General features: G+C 38.2%; 2 protein-coding genes across 2 annotated transcripts in view; both read right to left on the reverse strand.

Annotated features, from left to right (window-relative positions):
* LOC145996999 (dihydrolipoyl dehydrogenase, mitochondrial) overlaps positions 1–14,944 on the reverse strand; it is a 42,394-nt gene extending 27,450 nt beyond the window's left edge. Inside the window, exons 1-4 of the mRNA XM_083133614.1 lie at positions 14,838–14,944; positions 12,565–12,720; positions 10,120–10,258; positions 1,518–1,618 (exon numbers count right to left, since the gene is read on the reverse strand). Coding sequence (XP_082989740.1) covers positions 1,518–1,618; positions 10,120–10,258; positions 12,565–12,720; positions 14,838–14,879 — 438 coding nt within the window. The 5' untranslated portion in view covers positions 14,880–14,944. The remainder of the gene's footprint in view (positions 1–1,517; positions 1,619–10,119; positions 10,259–12,564; positions 12,721–14,837) is intronic.
* Positions 14,945–16,473: 1,529 nt separating this feature from the next.
* On the reverse strand, positions 16,474–17,223 carry LOC145984029 (uncharacterized). Its single transcript, XM_083117351.1, has one exon. The coding sequence runs from the start codon at positions 17,221–17,223 to the stop codon at positions 16,474–16,476; it is 750 nt and encodes a 249-aa protein (XP_082973477.1).
* Between the last annotated feature and the right edge of the window lie 7,895 nt (positions 17,224–25,118).

The following is a 25,118-nucleotide window of genomic DNA, read 5'->3' on the forward strand; positions in this document are numbered from 1 at the left end:
ATGTTATTATTTCTGTAAAATGTTGAAACTGTCTATTTTTTCAGACTGACTCACTCTGTATATTAGTGATAGATATCAATATAGCACCGATATAAAATTTACCCAAACCAATATTATAGCAATCCACAGAACAGTAATGATTGTTTTAGTTCCAAAATTAATGTTCACTGGTACTATAGTGCAGGAGGCCTTAGAAAGATTGCTTCGCGGGCTTACAGCAGACGACAATATGGGGCTGTGTCTGCGAGAACCAATCAGGTCCGCGAATGAGCGAGTCTGGTTGCCACAGCTACCTCGCTGCACCCTTCTGGAAGGGTGAATGACCTCTGCCTCTTGCTTATCTTGCCTCAGAAAAAAAAATGCTGTGCATTAGTCATTTATTGCAACTTCTCTTCTTCAGATAAAGAAGATAGATTATTTATAAATATACTGGATAAGTAAAATTACTGGTAGTTGCATGATCTGAGAGGAATTTCTGCCTTACGAAATGCCAATGAATAATTTGGGGAAAAAAATGCAAATATTTCAGGCAGAACCTAATGTTTAAAATATGTAGAAGATTAAGGGGAAAAAATTCAGACTTAGTCAGGAATTGAACCAGATTTTCTGGCATAATGAGCGAGCCCTGATCTTACCTGTATCTGCTGTTTGTGTCGAACTGTATCTATCAGTGATAGTGCAATGGGATATGTTGCCTTTGACGTAGCATGGAGTCTCCCAATATGGATATACATTGTGTACCAGAAGTGATAACGCAAACTGGAATGGTGAAAAGTTCACAATAGTAGAAGCAAAAAGTCTCAGTAAACATGGGGTCACAAACGAACCGTTTGCGAGATAAATAAGAATGTATGGTTATAATCTGCCACTGACTTGATTGTACACATCGTATACTTTGACGTGTGAGGTGCCATAGTTCCACTTAGTAACAAATAACAGAATTAAAAGGTTCACCTCGCTAGATATTACTGTTGCTTTTATTACCAAGGACTATAGTGTACAGTATGTTACATGTTCAGCAGTGTTCAGTTTTAAGCAAAGAAACCTCGGAGTGTACAAGGAGACAAGCGTACGATGTGTACAAACAATTAAATTAGTGGTGGATCATATCCATATGTTCATAATTATGTTGCAAAACAGTTCGTTTGCAACCTCATGTTTACTGAGACTTTCTTGCTTCTACTATTGTGTACTTTTCCCAGTTTCAGTTTGTGCTATCACTTCTGGTACACCCTGTATATAGTACCAGGTGATGGCAATGAATTTTGGCACATAAAAATAAATGGCATGTTCGGATATTACTTTACAGAAACACAATATATAAATTATGCTTTTACATGTATTCATAAAAAATAAAATAATAGGATTTCACACTAAATTATAGTCTTTCAATACGAACACATCAGCTGATACAAAACTCATTCATCTGTTCCACCATTATGTTATTGTGTAAATGCTAACAAAAAAATTGAAGCTGCATTAAAATATTGGTACACGAGAGTTCTTTTGTCTCCTACCTTGTTCTTCTTGAAGAGCTGAGCAATGCCTCCCGTCAGGGCCTTCACAGAACTAGATTTCGCTTCCATCATTTGGTCTAGATTTAGGGACAATCCTTGAACTGGAAAATGATTTGGTGTGGGTACAATTATACTTAAATATGTTCAAATCTTATCTTATTTCAACTTGCGCATACAAATAAAAGAACAATTTAAATATATTCAGATGTTTTGTAACATAAAGCCAGCTATTGGCATCATTTTATTATTATTACTATGAGAGATGTGAAGAAAAAAGAGAAGCTAGCACATGTACATGATTTCAAGTAAAAGTGAGGATTTTCAGAAAAGAGGTTTGAGGTTTTAAGTTTACTTTATTCAAAGTAATGCTAATTGGGACTGGATAACATGTACATGATCCGAACCAATATGTGACTCCCCATGTCTCGAACCTGGGACCAATTGATTACAAGGTGACGATGCTACCACTGCACCAACAGGGAGGTCCCGGTGAGGATTTTCAATCAGGCAATAAAACAAAGAGACAATGGCATTTCAGTCTGGCTTGACCCGGGTTGATAAAAATCATGATTTTTATTTAAAAAAAAACAACATTTTTGATCATTTTTAAAAATTTAAATTGATTTTTTTCATTTAAATCGATTTTTTTAAAAACCATGAACGGAATGTCTTGTATGTTTTTTGGCACCATATATATATATATATATATATATATATATATATATATATATATATATATATATATAGTATGAGAACAGAAAAATGTATATTTACATATATTTTTTATTTACTTTAATCAAACTATTCAAATATTTTACAGGGCTGTTTACCAGAAAAAGCCTTCTATAACAAACATACATATTGGTGTGTGGTATTTGCGCACACAGCTGCAAAGAGGGAAATATGTATGTAAAAGTGTATTTCTGTGTACATGCTCTGGCCTAGGTTGCTTTTTGCCGGGGAAGCCAACAGTTGCTTTCCCTCAATGGCTTCCCTGTTTGAAAGGTAACAATAGGGCCTTGCCCCAGTTTGGGGGCAGGTCGTTTGTTGGAAGTATAAATACCGGTTCAGACTTCTTCGGTCTCTCATATGTTGGAAAGTGGCCATCCCTCAATGGATTAAGACTGTTTTTATGGATGCATAGAGATGTACAGAGATTGAGCGCCGTATGTTTAGGACCTCTACATGATAAACAGCGGGGGCGGGTTAGTGCTATGCTAAATAGTGCGCTCGTAACTCAAATAAGATGTACTGCACTGATTGGATCTGTAAAAGAAAGATGTATATACGGAGTAGGGCAGTGGTGTAAATAAAACTGTACATAAAGAGACAACTCCGTGAGACGTTAATTCCCTGCAACAATATATATATAGTTTGATTAAAGTAAATAAAAAATATATGTAAATATACATTATTCTTTTTCTAATACTGTATAGATGAATCTACTATGGAAATGTTTGTACAGTGTGTTAGTGAAACTGTAATAATTTCAATAACTTTTTTCCAATGAGAATAAAACATTCTGGATGTACTATATTGTACACGATCAAATGAACCACAAACAAGTTGATGATTTGAACACTAAATCGACAATTTAACGTTATTGAACAGCATTCCTATTGGAAATCAAGAAAGGTCTGAAATTGAACATGTACACAATCAAAGTAAAATTGGACAAGTTAACATTTTACCGAAACGTGGCAGTGTGTATGGCATAATAAATAGACTAGCGATTAGCCGTATATATTTTCTCAGTAATAATAGTCGGAATGTAATCTGAGACCAGACAAATAATGTGAACACAACAGAATAATCTCAGAAAAATTAATTTGCACACAAATACACATAGATGATTTTCATTGTGTGTTTATCTAAATTTCAATTTAAGATCAACACAAAATATTATGTTTTACAGTTGGTTGTTGAATATATTTTATTATCACATTACTTACTTCTGTACAAATATACATCATTCTTTTTGGTATAATTGCGATTAAATACACACAAGAATGTTCCATGGCTCCTCCTTTCCTTTCTCGCAAGTCACGAACACATGTTTACACTTTGCACGTCGCTTTCTTTTCACCACTGAATAGAAACAAAATGGCATTCTGTACCTCAATGCTTCTTTCCGATAATTGATTTCACTAGCATGTGCTCTGATTGGTCGACAGTCTGGCTTCGATGGTGTTATATAGAACCATTCCTAAATAGAAATTCTTGGACGTAACCTTGCATTAAATGTGAAAAATTATGTGGTCCCTGACGTCATTTTCTTTTAAGCACTCAATTCAATGACTTGTTCGTCTGTCTTTCGCCCTTTCTCCAAAAATTATCAGTGTCCACTACAATCATTTCTGCAAGTTTCCACCAAGAGCTTGTTCCATTAGCGTGTAGTTCCCTTTTTCAGGTCTAACATTACGTACATGAATGTAAGAGTAGCTATGTTCTTCTTAAAGGTTCACATAACCACTTTTTATAGATGCAAAATAATCTAACAGTTATTTTTAGTGGTTATTAAGATCAGCCTTCAAGACACCAAGAGCATCGAGAAATGGTTTAATGAATAAAAGGAGAGAAGGAGAGTGATGAATTGGCAATGGCAGGGGTATATGAAGTAGAATGTGGTGGATGTACAGTAGTGGACACTTCTGGGTTGTAACGACCTTATTGAAGAAGCAGTGAAACAAGCCATCCATGTCTGACCACCAAGCGCCTTGTGACTAGACAACCCAACCAGCATTGCAATTCTGCGGCTTGTATACCAGTCACGGGTATACATCTCTGTAAATTGAGTAGTGATGCCAAAGAGAAATACGAGATGAAGATTGTCGATCGTAATGTCTTGTGTTCTCGACATGGAATAATACTCGGTCCACATTACGTTCCATTATTTAATGTTGTTTGGGAACGAACCTGACAAACTGGGTTTATATTTTCACTCCTTGCATTCCAGTAAATTCCATATTTTACAATTATATTAATGCTTTGAACGAAAATAATACCCAGAAAAACACCGAACACACATGCACGTGGAAACAAACACACAAAACTAAGTTTTAACTTCCAAGTGAATGTCCAATTAACAGTAAATTGAGAAGCACGTTTATGGTTAAAAATAGGGCATTCAATTTCAGGCACATTACACTAACTGAAAGACTATTTTCAAAATTAATAATATTTGGATAATCGGCAAATCCAAACTTCATGGTAACCACGTAATGCACTTGATAGTCACAGAAACATATTTTTTCTTGAGCATGCCCTTTATTTTGTGTCTTGGTTGTTGAAATAATACGTTGAAACGAACAGTAGTATGTTTTAGACTGTGTTTAGAATCTCTTGTGTACTGCATGGGAATACTGTAGTCACTTTTAGTTTCCTAATCAAATAACAATTATTCAGTGTAATCTTTAAAAAGGAAAGCCTTTGTTTCTTTGCAGCTGTTCATGACAGAAATTCAATTGCAAGATAAGTTACCAAATTAGCAATAGTTCTCTTACATATTTGTGGTATGTGCTCGTCTGCCTTATACCGGATGAGGAAGGAAGCAGATATTAAAGATAGAAAATTACTGTTCTTGGGTAGCTCGTCCTGCTTTTGTCAGAAAACCTGATCAGCATATTGAACCACGCCATCACATGAGATACGACTTCAATAATATAATCCATTTCTGTGGTCAAATAACTCAAAAAAGCAATAAAATTGTCAGTTTGAGGAGACGGAGAAATAATTTCCTTCTATCTTACATTATACTCTGTATGCGTAGTGTGGTTTGTCTGTCCCAAAGCTGAAGGCAAACCTCTGTCTGTGGCATGTTTTGTTCCAGCTTACAAATCACGTAAAATACCTTCATTCACTTCAGTGTGCTGGTTCTGCAGGCACAAGGTCATCTCGACTGATAAGCACTGATACCACGTGACTCCGGGGCCAACTGTCAGCCCCGCAGAGAAGCTTCGGTAACAATTGCGAGGTTCCTTCTAGTCATTGACAGAGCGCATGCTCCGTATTTATGTGCAGAAAACCCATGTTTTCTGTGTATAAAATTTACGTATGTTTGGATTGTGTGCTCAAATGTTGAAGTAAACATAACTCCGTGACACAACAAAAATTACAAAAGCTTCAAAGATTAGAAACTTAGCAAGTGTTACTCACAAGGCGATTATATTGTCCAACTGACAGAAGACCAGGTGGTGGGGTGGTAGCGTGTCAGCTTGACACGCAGGAGATACTGGGTTCGATTCCCTTTTGATTGCCTCTAATTTTTTTCTTAACTGGAACATTTTTATTTCATTTGCTGTGCGAATTGTTGAATTTTGAATTGAATTTTGTTTTCCAAACGATTACGATAATTTCTTGTGAATAGTATTATATGTATTTCTGGATCATTTTCTCGAAAGAATTATATACTTTTCGCCAGGCAAAACATTTTATTGAGTATGTTTGTGAAATGATGAGACATGTGAAAAAACTATCGTAAAAAATAATTTTCACAAATAAAATTTAAAACGGTAAAGATTTCAACCCAAAAATAAAGTAAAAATATATTTAACCTTTACTCCAATAATTTATTAAATAAAATGCAATAATTAGTTGCTTGAGTTATTTAAAAAGAAAATAGGGCAATAAAACTGGATCTATAGTTTAAAGTGGGATTCCAATCACTTGCGCCTAAACCGCGTATCAAACTTACCAATACTCGGTTCGGGCATGGATGTGTGTGTTTGTCCCAATGACAATACAGAGAATATAGAGGAAATTGACATGTGTGACAAGCTGAGAAAAAGGTGAAAAATGGGCGATACTATTAATTTTGAAATAGTCTTTCAGTTAGTGTAATGTGCCTGAAATTGAATGCCCTATTTTTAACCGTAAACGTGTTTTGTTTCTTCAATTAAAACTTTTAGTTAACCTTTTACTGTTCATAAGTCAGTCATTGTTCTCTGCAGTTTTCAATGCAACATTCAGACTCTCTGATCGTGCATCGTACGTTTCAGATCAGGTATCCACATAATTTAATATATTTATAAGTTGTTTTAAGCGAAATTCTCCATTTTTATTCTTTCCATATATGATATCAATATCACATTGCAAACAGTTATTAATGGTTTGAATGTCATTTGCTGGGGAAAAAATTTTGGTATTACTTTAGATTCGAACATGCAAACGCAAGTATCAAAGTATTGCTTTAGACAGCACTCATGATTTTGAAACGTGGAAAGGTAATCATTTTATGGGGAACGTGAAAGTTGGTGTGCGTTGACAGACTGTAGCTACTGCCATATCAGTACTGACAACTAGGAAGCATTCTCAATGATCACGTGGCTGCATGCTTTTTACTAATTAATAACTGCGTTTTTTCAACACATACACAAATACATCGTCGCTGTGGAACATCAAATTTTCATCTTTGCTGCTTTCAGATTAAAAACATACGAAGTGACATGCAATTCAAAAGGTTTTGCAGAAACCTCAGTTTTATAAAGAAGATAGGATGAAATTAGACAAAAAAAAAAAAAAAACTTCCCTTCCGCTGGGCTTGAACTCGGGTTGCGCGCATGCTAGTCCGACACGATAACCAACACTCCAAACGAGACAACACGAAACTCTTTCGCAAGTAGCCGACTGAAACGCAAGTTAATTTTCAGATTGCTAATTCCCAAGGTATAACATGCCTAGGCAGATGTGTCTTGCATTTTCTGTACTTTTGTTATTTTAGTCGCTTTGGTCTCTCCCTAGGTTAATCACGGCAATAATGAGGAATATTTTTTAGACAAAGATGATAAACACACACACAGGAATAATCACCCTCGCAAAAAAGCCAGAACTCAGAGTCTGGAACCTTCGATGCGAGGTGTGTTTCTTGTTCTAACTATATCTGTGTGTTTTCGTTAGATTCATGGTATTTCGTGAGTTGGTATGAATAAAGTAAATAAATAAGACAAGTGGGTGGAAGGGACTGTAGAATCGTAGCTACGGAACCATTGAGAAGATATCTATCGCCTAGATAGATAATCTCTATATCCCCCTGTGATAGAGAACTTATTAGAAGAATGAAAATACAGATTAAACGAACACATTTGATGTGTATCCTTTCGTGAAAATGCCTAGGAAACAATCCTTGAACTGGAAAATGATTCTTCACTAATAGAAATGAATAAAGAAAACTGTCCTTGGTGGGGATCGAACCTATATCTCACTGGTGAAAGCTCTGTACGCTAACCAACATTCTATCAATAACACCTTGTTTTCTTTTTTCGAGTCAGTCTGTTTCCTTCCTCAACACCTGAAGACGAAAATGCATCTTAATTTCTCTCATAATTGTTTCATTGTCTATTAATAGAAACCACGTATGTCAAAAATAGATGCATTCTTTCTGTGAAAAGTCCCATGTTTTGCACATCGTGCTTCTCAATTTACTGTTAATTGGACATTCACTTGGAAGTTAAAACTTAGTTTTGTGTGTTTGTTTCCACGTGCATGTGTGTTCGGTGTTTTTCTGGGTATTATTTTCGTTCAAAGCATTAATATAATTGTAAAATATGGAATTTACTGGAATGCAAGGAGTGAAAATATAAACCAAGTTTGTCAGGTTCGTTCCCAAACAACATTAAATAATGGAACGAAACGTGGACCGAGTATTATTCCATGTCGACAACACGAGACATTACGATCGACAATCTTCATCTCGTATTTCTCTTTGGCATCACTACTCAATTTACAGAGATGTATACCCGTGACTGGTATACAAGCCGCAGAAGTGCAATGCTGGTTGGGTTGTCTAGTCACAAGGTGCTTGGTGGTCAGACATGGATGGCTTGTTTCACTGCTTCTTCAATAGGGTCGTTACAACCCAGAAGTGTCCGTGACTGTACAAGCAAATACATAGGAGAGACTGGGAGAAGCATCATCGAGAGAATTAAAGAACACAGGAGAGACATTAAAGAGGAAGATCCAAGAACAGCATTGAGTGAGCATAGCAGGGACAAAGCACATATGCATAAACAGGGAAGAGAAAATAAACAAAAACGAAGGGGAAATTGGTATAAAATGGGTGGAACTGATAAAGCATGTGAAAAGTAAGTTAGTTAAGTTTCCTGAGCCACCTTCAATTTTCTGCACAAAAATGGAATATTTTACCTTGCCAGATGAGTTAAAGCAGAAAGTGAAGGGGAGGGAAGACAAGAAGAGTAGGTTACAGGATGGAGGGGAGGGGGAGAAACAGCCAGCTGTAAGTAACACCTGCAAGGAAAAATCAGTCTACCTAGGAGGAAATAAGGGAACATTCTTTCCTTAGAAGTGTAGAGTGACTAGCCATGTGAGGCTGTGTTTTTGTATGTATATTTTAGTGTAGCTTGAGAAAGTTCTGGGAAACCAGAATGAAACGTCGCAGATAAAATAAAATAAAAAACCACTAAAAATAACTGTGTTAGATTATTTTGCATCTATAAGAGTAGCTATCAATGCAGATGTTCTACTCTGACAGACACAGAAAATGCAGAATAGCACCTAACACTAAATGTTTTGAAGACAGCAGCACTAATCTGTTACCCGGGAAACAATTGCTGAATGTCTCTGTGTAAACACATATATGAAGTATACAGGAGAGAAAAATAGCACAGTAAACATTAATTACACCTTCACATCATTGGCATACATGCATGTAGGCAGCAGCGGCTCATGACTTTTCAAATATTTATGCTAAAGGTGATGTTCTTCCTTGCATTTACAATGACACCTCGCTCTCCCCCCCCCCCCAAGACACATACACTCACTTGGATTATTTTTTCGGAGGGGGCTGAATTGTAAAAGCCAGTATCATATCTGCTTTCTACGTAGGGGCAGAAGAAAGTATAAGGGCCTCCCCGATGGCGCAGTGGTTGCATCGTCGCTTTGTTATCAAGGGGTCTCAGGTTCAATACCTGGTGGAGGGACATAGTGGTTCGGATCCCACTTTAAACTGTAGGTCCAGTCCCGATTAGCCTTATTGTGCACAAAGTAGACTTAAAAAAACATCAAAATCAAGAAGAAAGTATAAAACTATAAAATATTTTGCAATCAGCACATGTAACCTTCATTTTAAAAACTGTTCATAGACAAAAATGCTAATCGGAGGTTTGAATTTACCACATTGTTCTTTTCCGAACTCTTTACTGCTTCCATTTTAAAGTTGATTTTCTACAAATTTTGAGAGGGGTGTAGCCCCATCAGCTATCCCAACACCGCATACACCAGTGCATGGAACAAAAAATACTGTTTTACATTCTATGCGCCTGACAGTGAACTGCACGAAAAATTTTCAGGTCTGAATCTGAAGCCAGTTGGAACAACACACTATTGAAAAGATGTTCTCGCGTATGTCAGAAGACGAAGGGTTTGAGAATTGAGTGGAAAAAAAAAAAACCTCCAAAAAAGCTCTTCACCATCCATCTAAACACCCTCATATTCTTGTTTAGTTATTACTGTCAGAAAAAGTTCCATGCGACAAGAAATGCAAGGTAGTTTCTATTTGAATTGAAAGTAGTTAATTACTTAAATCTTATAATGTAAACTTACTTCTAAGCTGGCTAATGCAGACGAATGTAATGAAATTAAAACTTACCATCAATACCACGTTTCTTGAAATCTTCGCCATGAGCTATGTGATATAGATGGGAGTTATTGAGTAGTGACTTAGATGGGATGCATCCTACGTTAAGGCAGGTGCCACCAAGCGTGGAATTTTTCTCCACACATGCTGTCTATGTAGGATAAAGAGCACAATTTTAATAAGCCACCCTACAACATGAATTGTTACACCTACCAATTCCATTCTAATCATTTAGTTTATACAAGTTATTATGTTACACATTTTAAAACAGAATAACCTGAATTTCAATTCTTACATTAAACTTATTCACACTTGTTTTACAAGTCTGCATGCAAATTTGCTCAATTTTAATTTTGTTTGCAAGAATGGAGTGTAGTAAACATCTACTAAAAATGAAACTACTAATGAAATTTACTGCACACTAATATTATATAGTACAATTTACCATAATTTTCAAATTAATATAGTTGTGGGGCTGTTGACCCACTGTACCCACTCAAGATTTACCTTGAATTTCTTTTAATCGACAGATTTCAATGTTTTACATAATATAAAGGTAAATTTCTCGTATCGGACAAACGGATTTATTCAAATTTACAGGCGAAATGACTTTCCGAATGCAGTTTCTTTATAGTTGTGGAAGTTCGGGGAAGTGTTTTCTCACACCGTTCATTGCCGGTAAATCATCTATTTTTCGATATAAATGTGTGACCGATGCACGAAAGCTCTTACATCCATTTACTTCCAGGTGGATGTACCCTGTGTGTGATGACTTACTTCCAGGTGGATGTACCCTGTGTGTGATGACGTAATCCTGGTCAGTGTTTCCAAACACGTGTTTTTTTAACTGAAAAAGGTACGTTTCCGCAAATGGTTTGTGGAGCTGTGTGTCAATGGTTTGTTGGGCTATGCGAGAATGGTGAGTGGGGCTACGCATATTTTTTTCTAAACCAATTTTTAACTATTGTAACCTAAACGTGACCTAACCTAACTTAACCTTACTGGAAATGGTTCGTGGGGCTATGCGTCAATGGTTTGTGGGGCTACTTAGGTATTTTTGGGTGCAGTGGGGTGGAAACACTGCATGCCGAGTACGGTAGTGAAACTGTGACCGCCATTTTGCATGTTACCAAAGGCAAAAAGAAACGAAGAAAACTTACTCAATATGTCACAAATAGAGCTTATTTCCGTGAAGTAAGTGAAATGCCACCTTCAGCAATGTTTCTCAATGCAGAATTCGTAAGTACGAATATGAACTAGCAAATTTCAGCCGTTTGTCCGATATGAGAAATTTACCTAATATAAAATTGGTTCCAGTGCACGGAAAACACAAATAACAAATATATTATTAAAATTTCAATCTCCCCGAAACATTTCTAACTCGTTTATTCCATGATTTTTAATATTCGTACTTACCGATTCTGCATTGCGAAAGATTGTTTAACATGGAGTTTTGCTTTTTAAACTAAAATAATTTCTATTTTCGACATATCAAGTAATTATTCTTCGTTGTTTCTTCGCTTCCGTAATATGCAATATGGCGGCCACAGGTTCACTAGCGTTGTCGATCATCAGTGGGTATGCAGTGTTTCCAACCTTCTTCACCGAAAAATACCTAGTACGACGAACCATGCACGGATAGCCCCTAAAACCATTCAATAGCCCCACGAACCATGCACAGCAAGGTTAGGTTAGGTTAGCTTAGGTAAGGCAAACAAAGTTAACACTGTTAATCAACATCAGAAAAAGTCATCTCAGTATAACATATATTCTGGTTTTCCATTATTTTTTTTACACATCATTCAATGTTGCACATTTACGTGTAATGCATGGTACCTGCTTGCATAATTCATGTACGTTCTGGAACATTTACACAGTTACAAAACCGCATGGTTGGAAACACTGACCGGGGGTTACGTCATCAAACACACAGAACATCTGATTCACGTAGTAGAAAGTACTAGAGGCAAGAGCTTTTGTGCATCGGAGAGACATTAATGTCGAAAAATACATGATTTACTGGCCGAATAAATTGAACGAAGGGAGAAAATAATTCCACGACATTTCTTAAAGTCTACAGAAACTTAGTTCCGTAAGTACTTTCTAATGTAAAATTGAAGAAATATGTTTCCCAGAGATTGACATTTTACCGTGTTTGATTTACTTCACAATATATTTAAGAAACACTTGGCAACATCCTGCTGTTGTTGTGGGTGCTAAATTCACTTGCGCAAAGCCTTTGGTCTGTTGTGCTTCACGCTAAGGTAACAGACATACTTTACTTCACATTAACACATTTCCATGAGCTAAAAACAATGGAAAACGTCCACCAAGGGGTTACGGAGGGTCAATGGTACCATGGTTGTTATGAATGCACATTCAATTTTCCATAATACCTGATCTAATTCATAATTATTACATATATTGCACAACCGACATGTATGTAGGAAGACTTACATTCATACCCAGCTGTGCAGCTTTAATAGCTGCCACATATCCTCCAGGACCAGATCCAATGACAACAATGTCTACATCCAGTCCACTGGAATATGATCGACTTGGGATGGCCAGAAATCCCGTTGAGGTGGCATTGCAGTGCTGCAAGCAAGCAGCCTGAAAATAAGATATGCAACAAAATAAATGCATCGATCGATTAAAAAATTGTGTAGTTCGCTAGCTGTACAAAACTAATTATATAATCTATGAAGTGATTTATCCACACATCCCCTAAAGTTTTTCACGGAGCAATTGAAGGTGACGGGAGTGTTCTTTGATTTATTTACTAGAGAATGTACTAACCAAATAAGTTTTCCGGATGAAGTATCAGAGGTTCTGATGTCCTGGTCACTGCTTGAAATTTGGATATTAAATGTGTAAGGTGTAATATATTGCTTTTAACAATGGCGATATTTCTCTGGAAAGAAGTGAGGAAGCCATGTTTTGTGGAATGTAGCCACTGAGTTGCGCTGTCTAGTGTGTGGCCACACAGTGTGTTTGTCACTTAAAGAGGAAGGACCGGTTGAGAATGGTGGGACAGCAGAGTGTGAAGATTGTAAATGTTGTGCATCTCCATTGGTGGTGTGTGGAGGAAAATGGACTTCAGCTGGTAAAGAAACTAATGGAGTATGGTGTTCTACCAAAAGAAGGTGATTACATATGTCCCCGAGGACATGTTCTTAGTTTGTGCAAAGATAGTTCACGCATTGATAAGTACTCGTGGAAGTGCTATAAAAGTTTCATAGAAAATAAAGAGAAAAGAAAGCCGTGTAAATACTCTGTGTCCCTCAGTGTACCTTAGAAAAGGTACCTTTTTTGCAAAGTCTAGGCTATCACAGGTACCTTTTTGAGAGGTCTTGGCTATCACTGTTACAGCTCTGCATTTTTGTGAGACTATGGGTATGCAATACAGCTGTAAGAAACATATGTGAGGAGGCAGAAATTTCCCAAAAGACTGGTGTAGACTGGACATCCTTCTGCAGAGAGGTTTTAGAACATTCAATATATGAAAATCGCCAGAAAATTGGTGGGGTAGGCAGCATCGTTGAAATTGACGAATCGAAGTTTGGAAAGAGGAACCGGACGTTGTTTCCTTCTTCCAGTTGAAAAAAGAGACGCCTGAACATTAATTGCTGTTATCAAGGAATGGATTCTCCCGGGCACCACCATTATATTGGATTGTTGGAAGTCATATGACAACCTGAAGGACGAGGGTTTCGACTACATGAAAGTAAACCATAGTATCACATTCGTGGATGAGGAAACCGGTGGCCACACGAAGAGCATTGAGACATGCAAAGGTAACTTTGAACTCGTATGGAACAAGGAAAATTTTCTTTTCCGGTTATCTTGTGAAATATATCTTCCTTAAAGGGTGCCTGCAATTGGGATCAGATCGCAAAATATATTTTTTCCGGCTTGCAGAACAGCTGTACGATCTATTAAAAGAACGCAATGAGCAGAATGACAGTGACAACCAGGAAGGAGAGGAACATGTTGAGTGTGGATTTTAAGTGTGGCAACACTGTATCCACCATTGGATTATAAACTCTACAGACTTTGAAGGCAAGCTTAGTGTTATTTGAAGTATGTTTGCAAACCTAACCTAACTTAACCTAACGTTACGTGAAATTTTCAAGTTACAGACGTGACCGGGAAATTGTAATGTCAGATTTGTGTTCAGGAGGCCTCATGTAGAAAGTATACAAAATTTCAAACAAATCGGGGAACACTCCCGTCATCTTCCATTAAGCATTTTTCACAGAAGCTCAATTTATGGTTAGTTTGGCTCTAAATTTAGACTTGCACCTCCCAGATGGAGATAAACCCATGATTGGAAGTAATACACTTCCTGAATTCTGTAAGATGCATTATCTCCTTTAATTCGGCATATTTGTAACCACAAATAATAATCATTAAAGTTAAAGCAGTGCGTGAGGGAGGACGACTCAAAGGAGAATGTGTGTACTAGTTGTCTGAAATCCTTTCCTTACAAAGTAAGAGCCTCCTTTTTTCATAGTGTCCGATTCTCAGAATAAATTCATTATTCTTAACATCTATTATTTTATTACCACTGTGCAGAATTCATTGACCAAAGTACAAGAAACGGCATGAAAAATATATATTACAACATACGATAGAAGCATACATTTTGCAACTTTTCTTGTTAAATGAATGCACTGTGCAACTTGAAGGGTCTTGTTTATATTACACACTGACGATGTATTACCAACCCTTATTGATGGGTATAATCTGGTCCAAAAGGTTGCCTGCATTGTCCTACCACTGTCCTTCGGTTCTCAACAAGATATGACCAGCACAGACAATAGCTTTCACCCCGTCAAGTTTCTTTTTCTTCCTACGGTGTAGTGTAGTCACATCTCACAGACAATCCAGTTTAAATTTCAAAGAGATGAGCAGTTTGTGGTTGAAGGAAGAAAGTTGAGGAGCAATTTTACAATACCGGATAATTCCCCGATTTCGTTCATATTTCGCATACTCAATAATTTAGGGCTCCTAATCACGAATCTGCAGTTAATATTTGGCGGTCACGTGTAGAATTTCGAAAAAAAGGGGGTCCGTGATCGCAACCGACAATGTACAATTGCTCATTATTTACCGGAAGATTTTGTGTTTCCACTACTTTACGACCCCAAATTTTAATGTTTGCCTAACCTAACCTAACCTTACCGTGAATGGTTTGTGGGGCACCGTGGAAAAATGTTAGTTTCATAATGAGCAATCGTGCATTGTTGGTTGCTATCACGGACCCCCCTTTTTTTCCGCTAAATAACAAGTGCAGATTCGTGATTAGGAGCCCTAAATTACTGAGTATCCGAAATATGAACGAAATCGGGGAATTATCCGGTATTGTAATATTTAGCCGACGTTGAAATGTGATTGATATTACAATTGCATTGATATATATATATATATATATATATATATATATATATATATATATATATATATATATATATATGTATGTATGTATGTATGTATGTATGTATTGTTCACGCAACAATAATAATTGCTAAACTCTTTCATAATAAAGTTCACGTTAAGTTTTATTGAAGAAATTAAGCACGACCATGTTACAGAATCAGATACATTTACTGTGGGACAAGTTAATTTACTAAAATAAGAAAAATCACATCATCACTTCTTTCATCTCTTCTCATCTCGGAGAAATGTTATACAGTATGTAACATTGTTATTCGTACACATAGAATTTCCGAGGGAAAAAATGTCATATCTACTAGAGTCGACGAGCGATATGACAGCGGCTGACCTTGACAAGTCCGCGCAGAGAGAGAGGGAGATACATTTCCGCTGTTGCCACCTACTCACTGTTCGAGGTTCTCGTCAGCTCTTTCAAAATAAAAAACAATGGCTTACATTCGAACAATTGTAAATTGCCACTGCACGGCTATTATTACAACAATCGATACCAATCCTGCACGAGTATTACCAGAAAGCTTTAGACAATCGTATTATGCTGTAAATTAAACGTGTAGAATTTTGAAAGTAAGTGAAAGAAATTAAATATTTTATTGACCATTATTGTATAGAAAAAAAGTTCTCTTGCGAGCCGATTTTTATTAAATTAGATTTGAAATAACTTCCAGTGAGAAAGTTACAAAGAAAACTCCAAATTTTAAGTTCGTATAATATTTACAGCGATATGTTATTTGGTTACTGAGAAAACGAGAGAACTTGATTCATTCTTTCGCGGCGCGGCAAAAGCAACTTCGTTTGCCGCAGATACCATGCGTCGGTCTTGTGGCACTCGTAATAACAAAACAACTGTCTGGCATGCATAACATGAACTGAAAAGAAAAATTAAAATGCCATTTACTTACATAACGCTCATTCCGTACTGCTGTCAACCTCGTCACTTGATTCAAGTTCTTCGGAATCCGTGTCTTGCAAATTTATAATGACCTTCTCGATGATATCGTCTCTGACTATTTCACGCTGGAAGTCATCTTCTTGTATTTTCTCTGCGTGAGCCACACAATCTGCCCACTCGGAAACACCTATTCTGTCTATTGCTTCATGAGTCAGTTTCTGTACGTTGGCAATTTTGAAAGTCTTGTTCTTGTCAGCTACGTACCCCTTCACCTGGGCCCAAATCATTTCAATCGGGTTGTACTGACAATGATAAGGTGGGAGACGAAGAACTCTGTGACCATATTCTCTTGCTATTATATCGATTTCGCAACTTTTGTGAATTGGTGTATGATGTTTCACCAACTGCAACAATTCTGCTCGGGTTTGCGTGCTTGTGTGGGGAATGTTCTTGTTACAGAGCCATGTCATAATATCCGCCTTCCTTGTGTTCGAACAAGGCGTTTTATCCACTTGCAAGGAATGTATGCTCGCGTTGTCCATTACAATCACGGATTCGGGGGCGAGAAATGGCAAGAACTGCTCGCAAAACCACTTTCGAAACACGGCGGACGTCATTTCTGAATGATAGTCAGTACTGTTTGTTTTGGAGCGGAAAACCAATTTACTTTGGGGCACAAAGCCTGTAGCAGCTGAACCCGCATGACACACTATAAGACGAGCACCTTTTGCTAATGGCACCTTTAACCCACCAGAACCATCACTCATTCTCCAGCAGCTCGTCTTCGTGTGATTCTGGTTGACCCAGGTTTCATCTAAATAGTATATATTTGCAGTACCAGCTTTCCTGATTTCGTGCATGGTTCTGAGGAAGATCACTCTCGCAGCTACAACATCACCCCTCTCCATTAAAAATTTCCTCCCGTCGTTGCCTTTCCTATATCTGAACCCCATGTTTTTCAAAATTTTTAACACTGACCACGTACTGCCTGCAAACCCGATAGCTTCCTTCAATTTAGCCCTAAGTTTCACTGCAGTAGGAAATTCGCCATTTGCGTACATATCAAATATAATATTACGCAATACCCCCTTATCAAAATCGTCCAAGTGCGTAACATTCTTTCGTCGATTACGACGTTTGCCAGGCGAGCGAAAAGAAACCGACCCTGTATCACCAATCGACGACCTGGCTTCCTTCGCAATCGTCTGAACTGTACGCAGACCTATCCCACATGCAGCCGCTGTACGCCCCTGACATTTGGCAACACTGCTCCCTGACGAACACGAGGCACTGTCTGCACTGCGAGATTCACTTTGGAAGAACTGATAAACTTTGTACACCATATGTCGCGCTTGTTTGTGTAGAACACGACGCTTAGGTGTTTCTGTAGCCATCTTGCACACGTATATTGACAAATTTTTGTGATCACACTGAAGAAACACGAACAGTCACAACGAAAACCAAACCGATTCTTGCCGCTCGAAAAACAAAAGAACGACATCGCGCGTTTTCCACGCCAGTCTCCACCGCCTCCTTTTGCTACTGCGCATCGAGGCTTGTTCAAGGTCAGCCGCTTTCATATAGCTCTGCGACTCTAGTAAATATAATCATTTTCATATGTACCTGTAAATTAATGTTAATGAAGGTTTCACCAATAAATGTCAATAAAAATGTATGTTCAAAGTGTATAAACAGAGTAGGCCTATATAATTTGTGTGAAAAGAGAAAAACACGTTGTATCATTCAACATAGTTATTCGTACAGGCAAGAGTTTCAATCAAATCCGGGAACTTTTCTAACGTTGGAAGCGGCCCCGGCGCCCACCCAACGTCGAATAACATGGGTACCTGGGGGAAACCCTGGGGGGGGGGGGGTAAAGGCGGTCAGGGGCGTGATGCTGATCACATCACCCCCACTCATGACCGGATCAAGAAAGTGTGGGGCGTTACCCTCACACCCCCTATACGCCTTCATGGCGTTGTGCTAAGCACAGGGGAGCACTTTACCTTTTTTTAAGAGTTTCAATCTTCCTCGCATACAGCGCCACCGCTATTCGGGCGATTTCGTGCAGTTTGCAACTTCTTAACAAGTTTGAACATGGAGGCGTGCTCCCCGTCAAGCGGAATGCTGGCGTAGGTATTGTTGTAGGCCTATCGTCTATCTATCAGCGTGTTAAAAATGGGAAAGGTGAAGGAACTTAGTTCCGATCTGAAGGATGTTATTATAAATTTGGCCCTTAGAGGTTATTCGTTAAGAAAAATTGGACAAACAGTCAATAAATCACACTCCACAGTTCAATACACAGTAAACAAATTTAGAGAGGAGGTCTCAACACAGAATGTGCCGAGAAAACCAAAAGAGAGACGGTTGAATAAACGTGATGAACACTTTATTTTAAAAAGAGTGCGAGAAAACCCCGACTAACCATCCAGTTTATTGATGGTATCATGGATGCATATGTCTATTTGGACATATTGAAGAACAATGTAAAGCAGAGTGCCCAAAAAATGGACATGACGCCTATCTACAGATTCCAACAAGACAATGACAGTATGCATAAGGCGCGAGTTAACATGAATTGGCTAATATGGAATGTGCCCAAACTACTACAAACACCAGCTCAAAGTCCAGACTTAATTGATTGATTGATTGATTTGGTGTTTTAAGTCCACTTTATGCACAGTAAGGCTAATCGGGACTGGACCTACAGTTTAAAGTGGGATCCGAACCACTTGTGCCTCCACCGGGTATCGAACCCGGGACCCCTTGATTACAAGGCCACGACGCTACCACTGCGCCATCGGGGAGGCCCAAAAGTCCAGACTTAAATCCCATTGAGCATGTATGGGCAATTTTGAAGAGGCGAGTCCATAAATTAGGCGTCAAGTCCAAACAAGAGTTGACCGAGTGGGCCGGACCCTGTGGCCTAGTGTTGGGCGGCCCCTGTGGCGGAGTGGTTAGCACATCGCGCTACGACGATGTAGCGTCGATTCCCGGCTCGGCCATGGATGTTTGTGATTGTCTGTCCTGAAAAGTCTTGAAATTGAAATATGAATGAAGTGTGATGGGGAAAGCTTCCGCATAGGGGCTTTCCTTTTGTAAAAAAAAAAAAAAAAAAAAAAAAAAAAAAAAAAAAAAAAAAAAAAAAAAAAAAAAGTGGTTAGCATATCGCGCTGCGACGCCAAGGGTCCCGGGTTCGAATCCCGCTCGGGCTTGGTTGTTTGTGAATGTCCACTCATCAATTTCATCACTCATCCCCATCTTCGCAAATTAGCCAAGAGGCACAAAACGCGAAGTAAAATAAACTAAATCAAACCAAACCAAACCAAGCCGAGTGGAATAAAATAAGCTCTGAAACATGTCGGAGACTGGTTAATTCTATGAAGAACAGGTGTCAAGCAGTAATTAAAGCCAAACGATACGCATCAAAGTATTAAAACTGTCAGTCAATTTGCATTGAATATACTTTTTTCTTTTCTATTATTAAGTGTACGAATAGAAAAGTTGTACAAAAAATGGCATGTTTCTCTTTCAGTTTCATTAAATTTATTATTGTCATTGGTTATACAGAATTTGGGTAAGATTTTATGTTCCTAATGATATTAGTTATTGAATTGTAAAGAAACAATTTCAAAAGAGTGTATTTCCTTTCAGATATTAAAGCATTTTCTTTGAAAATCCGTGTGTACGAATAAGAATGTTACATACTATACCATTTAGTTTCGATAGATCGCATGAGAGGACGCCACCGAACAGCGGTGGACAGAGACATCTATGGCTATAGTCTGAACTTCGTACTGCAGGGGCGAATCTCCAATGATGTGATGGGGCGTTTTACACAGGCGTACTCAGAGGGGGGATTGGCTGATGGAGCTACAGTCCCCTCCGATGTTTTGAATTGTTGTTTTAAGTCCAATTTATACACAAATAGGCTAATCGGGACTGGGCATACAGAAAGTGCTATCCGAACCACAATACCATGTACCTCTACCGGGTATCGAACCCGGGACCCCTTGATTTCAAGGCGACGCCGAAATTCTGAGAAAATCAACATTTCCAAATGAAATCCGTAAAGAACTCGGAAAAAACACAGTGACGAATGCAAACCTACTCCTACAATGATCCCTGATTATAATTTTTGAGAGTGCAAAGTTCTAAATATACGATTGATTGATTGATTTAGTTTATTTTACTTCGCGTTTTGTGCCTCTTGGCTAATTTGCGAAGATGGGGATGAGTGATGAAATGATGAATTTGATGAATGGACATTCACAAACAACCAAGCCCGACCGGGATTCGAACCCGGGACCCTTGGCGTCGCAGCGCGATGTGCTAACCACTCGGCCACAGGGTCGGGCTTCTAAATATACGAAATATCTAATTGGATACCTCGTCTCCCCTAGAACACAGCTATGTACTATTCACCTTTACAATTCCAGCCCCTCCCGCAAAAACAAAACTGCGTACACCAATGGTGTCTAGCTAATACGGTAGTTTCAAAACGGAAACACAAGGTAGTCTTTTAAGGGGAATATGAGATGATGGGGAATCTCCCCTCTACTTGCTGATTTTTGGCACTTGGAGGGGATTTTTTTTTTTTGTGTGTGTGTGTGTGTGTGTGTGTGTGTGTGTGTGTGTGTGTGTGTGTGTGTGTGTTTCCAGCGGGGGAGGAGAATTCCAGTGATGCATCAAGATTTCGCTGTCCCTGAAATTCACGTCCCACACTGGAAATTTTTTAAACACTGCACCAGGGTACCAAATCACTGCAGATTTGTGGGGGGGGGGCCAGACAGATAGCAGGCACTCTATACATATATATATGTCAGTTATTAAATAATTAAATGATATTTTTCATTCAAAATTCGATTGCAAATTGAAGATTTTAATATGCTATGAACAGTGATATGAGTGACTACTGGGAGGGTCAAAAGTTAAAGGACATTAAGAAGATAATACACAGTTTCCTATGTAATATTCACCTCTACAAGCTGACTTAATTACTGTGTTCTGGGGATTGCTGGTTTGAGTGTCCTTATAGATGGAGCTCTTTGTTGTTCATTCATTCCTTGTGTGGGTTTTCGATATTGTTCCAGTAAAGTTATTATCCGACTTCAAAACTGTTTATCTTTGTTGTTAGAACAAAAATTCTCCCGCCGGAAACGTTTGGTGGGGGGGGGGGATTAAGTTGCGTTAGGTTGGGTTGCGTTGGGCTGGGTTCGGTTAGGTCGATTGACACGAGTCACCCTTCAGGAGTAAACCGAGTCATTCTCTAGGAGTGATAGGGTTCTCTCCTGGAAGATAACTCTTTTGGAGTGACCTGAGGTACTCTTGATAGCGTTTAGCAGATTCGGAAGCGATTCAGTAGATTCAAAGAGCGTATTTTATAACGTTCAACATATTCCTAAGCAGATCAGAAAATTCATTTTATTGTATGTTACATGTTTCAACAGATTTTAAGGAAGCAGCAGATTCATATTCCTGTATTTACACAGTTCAGCAGATTCTAAAGTTGTTCAACAGATTCAAATGCGTATATTTTTATTTACACCGTTCAAGAGATTCTAAGGCGATTCAACAGTTGCTGAGTTTGCTTCGATAATATGTAAAGTTTTCGTGGTAGGTTTATCATTTTTCCAATTTTATACGGACTTCTCGTAGCTTTTCCTACAGTTTAGCATTTTCTCCACGCGATCAACGTTTTCTTATTTCAACATTTAGTGCATCCCGGAGGTAAGACTTTTGGATGTGGGTTTTCTGGCTTTCGAGATTGGAACCCGCTACTTCTTCTTTTCAAGTAGATCTCCAATTCTCCTCACGATTGTTAACACCGAAATTTAGGGACTTCCATCGGGAATCGAGCCCGGGACCTGTCGCACCAAAGGCGAGAGCGCTAACCATTTGGTGTCCAAGAAGAGACAGATCATGAAAAGCTAGGGTAAAGGTAAAGGCACCTCTGCGCATGTGCACACATGCCATGAATGCATATGGGGTGATGTGGAGGTATAGAGCTCTGCACATTATTGATCTCGCCCATGGTTAGGATGATGCGATCATCATCATGAAGGAAAAGAAACAAATTTAAGAAGAAGGTTTGTGTGTTTGTGGGAAGAAAGGGGGAAAGAAAGACAACTATAGGAAGAAAGGAAGGCAGAGAGAGAGATGTGGGGGGAGAGAAAGGTGGAGAAAAGAGCGAATAAGAGAATGAGCACCAAAGCAAAGTTTACCCGGTGGAGGCACATAGTGGTTCGTATCACACTTTAAACTGTAGGTCCAGTCACGATTAGCCTTACTGTGCATTAAGTGGACTTAAAACACCAAATCAATCAATCAATCAATCAATCTACGTGAAAATAGTTTGTCCGTCGCTCAGCCAACCCAATCTAAAATACCTGGCTACTTCTCTGGTTTTCTCGCTTCCCGATGAATATTACTCCACCCCCCTTACAAGGTACCCCCAGGTACTCATATTGAAAGAGATTTCACGCAAATTCCATGCTTTCATGGCGGTATCTGCGGCTACTCTGTGATATAATTCAAGATGCATGACCTTGAGTGAAGGCCGCATGGTCACTTTCATTTGTTAAGATGTGACGTAATACAGATCCTTCCCTGCTCCATGTAGCAGTGCAATATGGCACGCGGAAGACGAAAACACCGGTCAAGCAACTTGTGTTGCTTCCTGATATCGGAACGTGTTCTACAACTACAGCAGATGCAGACCTTGGGGAACTATGTGGAAGAAAAAACTTCTGGTTTCTCCTTCCAAAGCACAATAATGGCTTTTCTTCTTATAGCATTATTGCAGCTACAATTTTCTTTCATAATAACGCACACATCCGACATCATTCAATTCGACAAGGATACTCCGAAAAGACAGCTTGCTGCAAGTCACACTCAATGATTTACAAAATTACGTCATCATGATATTAAAATCCATTCAAATCGTGTTAGGTTTTTAAATGAGAATTGATTTGTCACGTAATGAGATGTAACGAAAGGAAAACTGCTATAAATCACCTGTGATTTGCTTTCAAAACATAAATAGTAGATTTTTCTTTCAATTCGGCAAGAAATACTGGCTTGAAGGTACTGCACCAATTTGAAAGAAGGAAATGCCATGCAGAAGACAGGGTGAAGCGAATGTACGAATCTCACTGTCACTGAAAGTGAGACTCCTTTAAAGACTAAGCAAGGTCAATAAATTGTTCTCAATAAGGAAACCTACAGGATTTTGAAAATGAGTCACTCACTTTCAAAATATGCAAATCGCTTTTTTAGAAAAAAGAAATACACCCCACCCTCCGTGGTAGATGATCTGCCAGAGATTTCAGGTTCGAGCCTTGGGTAAGATATCATTGTGTTCGTCTGATCATCGAATTAGCCATTCATCCTCATTGTAGCGATTAACCCAAAAAGTAGAAAAGCGACGCAAAATAGATAAAACAACCGTCGATACTGAGGTAATGTTGATAATTTTGGCTGCATATGTTTCTACGAATTGCATAATATTAGAAAGATAGAAGATGTTTCTAAGGATGTGAGGAACATTTAGATCAGAGGATATAATTGTTGATATCCTGATATAAAATTGATGTATTGCGTATTCAGGATTTTTCAAATACTAAATTTGTACTAAATTCATCCCTTATTATAAACGAAACATGTTACGACTCTAGCCTGTAACCTTAAGAACCACTTGATATTTAACCTTGACTTTGAAAAGAAAAAGAAAATGTAATGAATTTCATGGCTATCATCATAATCATAAACACATTTTATAGGACTTACAGCTTTGGCTCCGCTGTGTAAAAGAGCAATAAAATTGTGTTCAGGTTGATATATAACTATTCGGTACATTTTCTGCGGTCGTGGTTTAAACGCGATTACACGAAAAACTCTTGCAAACCTGCTGTGCAAGTGACGTCAAATGAATAAAATGATATAACAATGTTCGAGTTTTCCTATATATGCCTATGCCTATGTGGATTACATGAACAAAATTCTTGAACAAAAAACCTTAATGTTTATCATTTTACGAAAGATTGAGAAGTTCTTAGATACTCTAATAATGATTTGTTTTAATGTACTGGTTATTAATCAATCCACGATCAACTGGTTAGAAATACGTAGTATTACAGTGGGATCCATGAGTATTACCGTGCAAACTGTCCATCATCATGTTCGTACACTTTATTTGACACAATAAGGTTCAAGAAAACTCAAAACAAGCTGCTGACAACTTCTACACCAGCATACATAAAAATCCATCGCTTAAAACCATAGGATGTAAGAGAAACAATAATGAAATTAGTCATGGACAATTTGCACGGTATGGATCCCACTGTACAATATTGGCGTAGCCACCTTACCGGGCTCGGGTCCATACACAAATGAAATTATTACAAAAACAAATGTAAAAATTTTACCACAGCGTCGTAGAGCTGTGGAGGTAGGCTATTCTAGGTTCGAATCCGGGCGTGAGTATAGCCTCGTCCATTCATCATTTTAATCTAATCATCATTCATCTTCATCATCGCGAATAGACAAAAAGTAGCTGTAATGCAAGATAAACACAAACACTGCTTTGAGAATAAGGACTTTATAATACGTATAGTGTCATTTATGGAGATGTTTTAAGATGGCTTTTTCCAATTGTTCGCAG

This window comes from Lepisma saccharinum, chromosome 1 (assembly GCF_977018435.1).
Source record: "Lepisma saccharinum chromosome 1, izLepSacc3.1, whole genome shotgun sequence".
NCBI lineage: Eukaryota > Metazoa > Arthropoda > Insecta > Zygentoma > Lepismatidae > Lepisma > Lepisma saccharinum.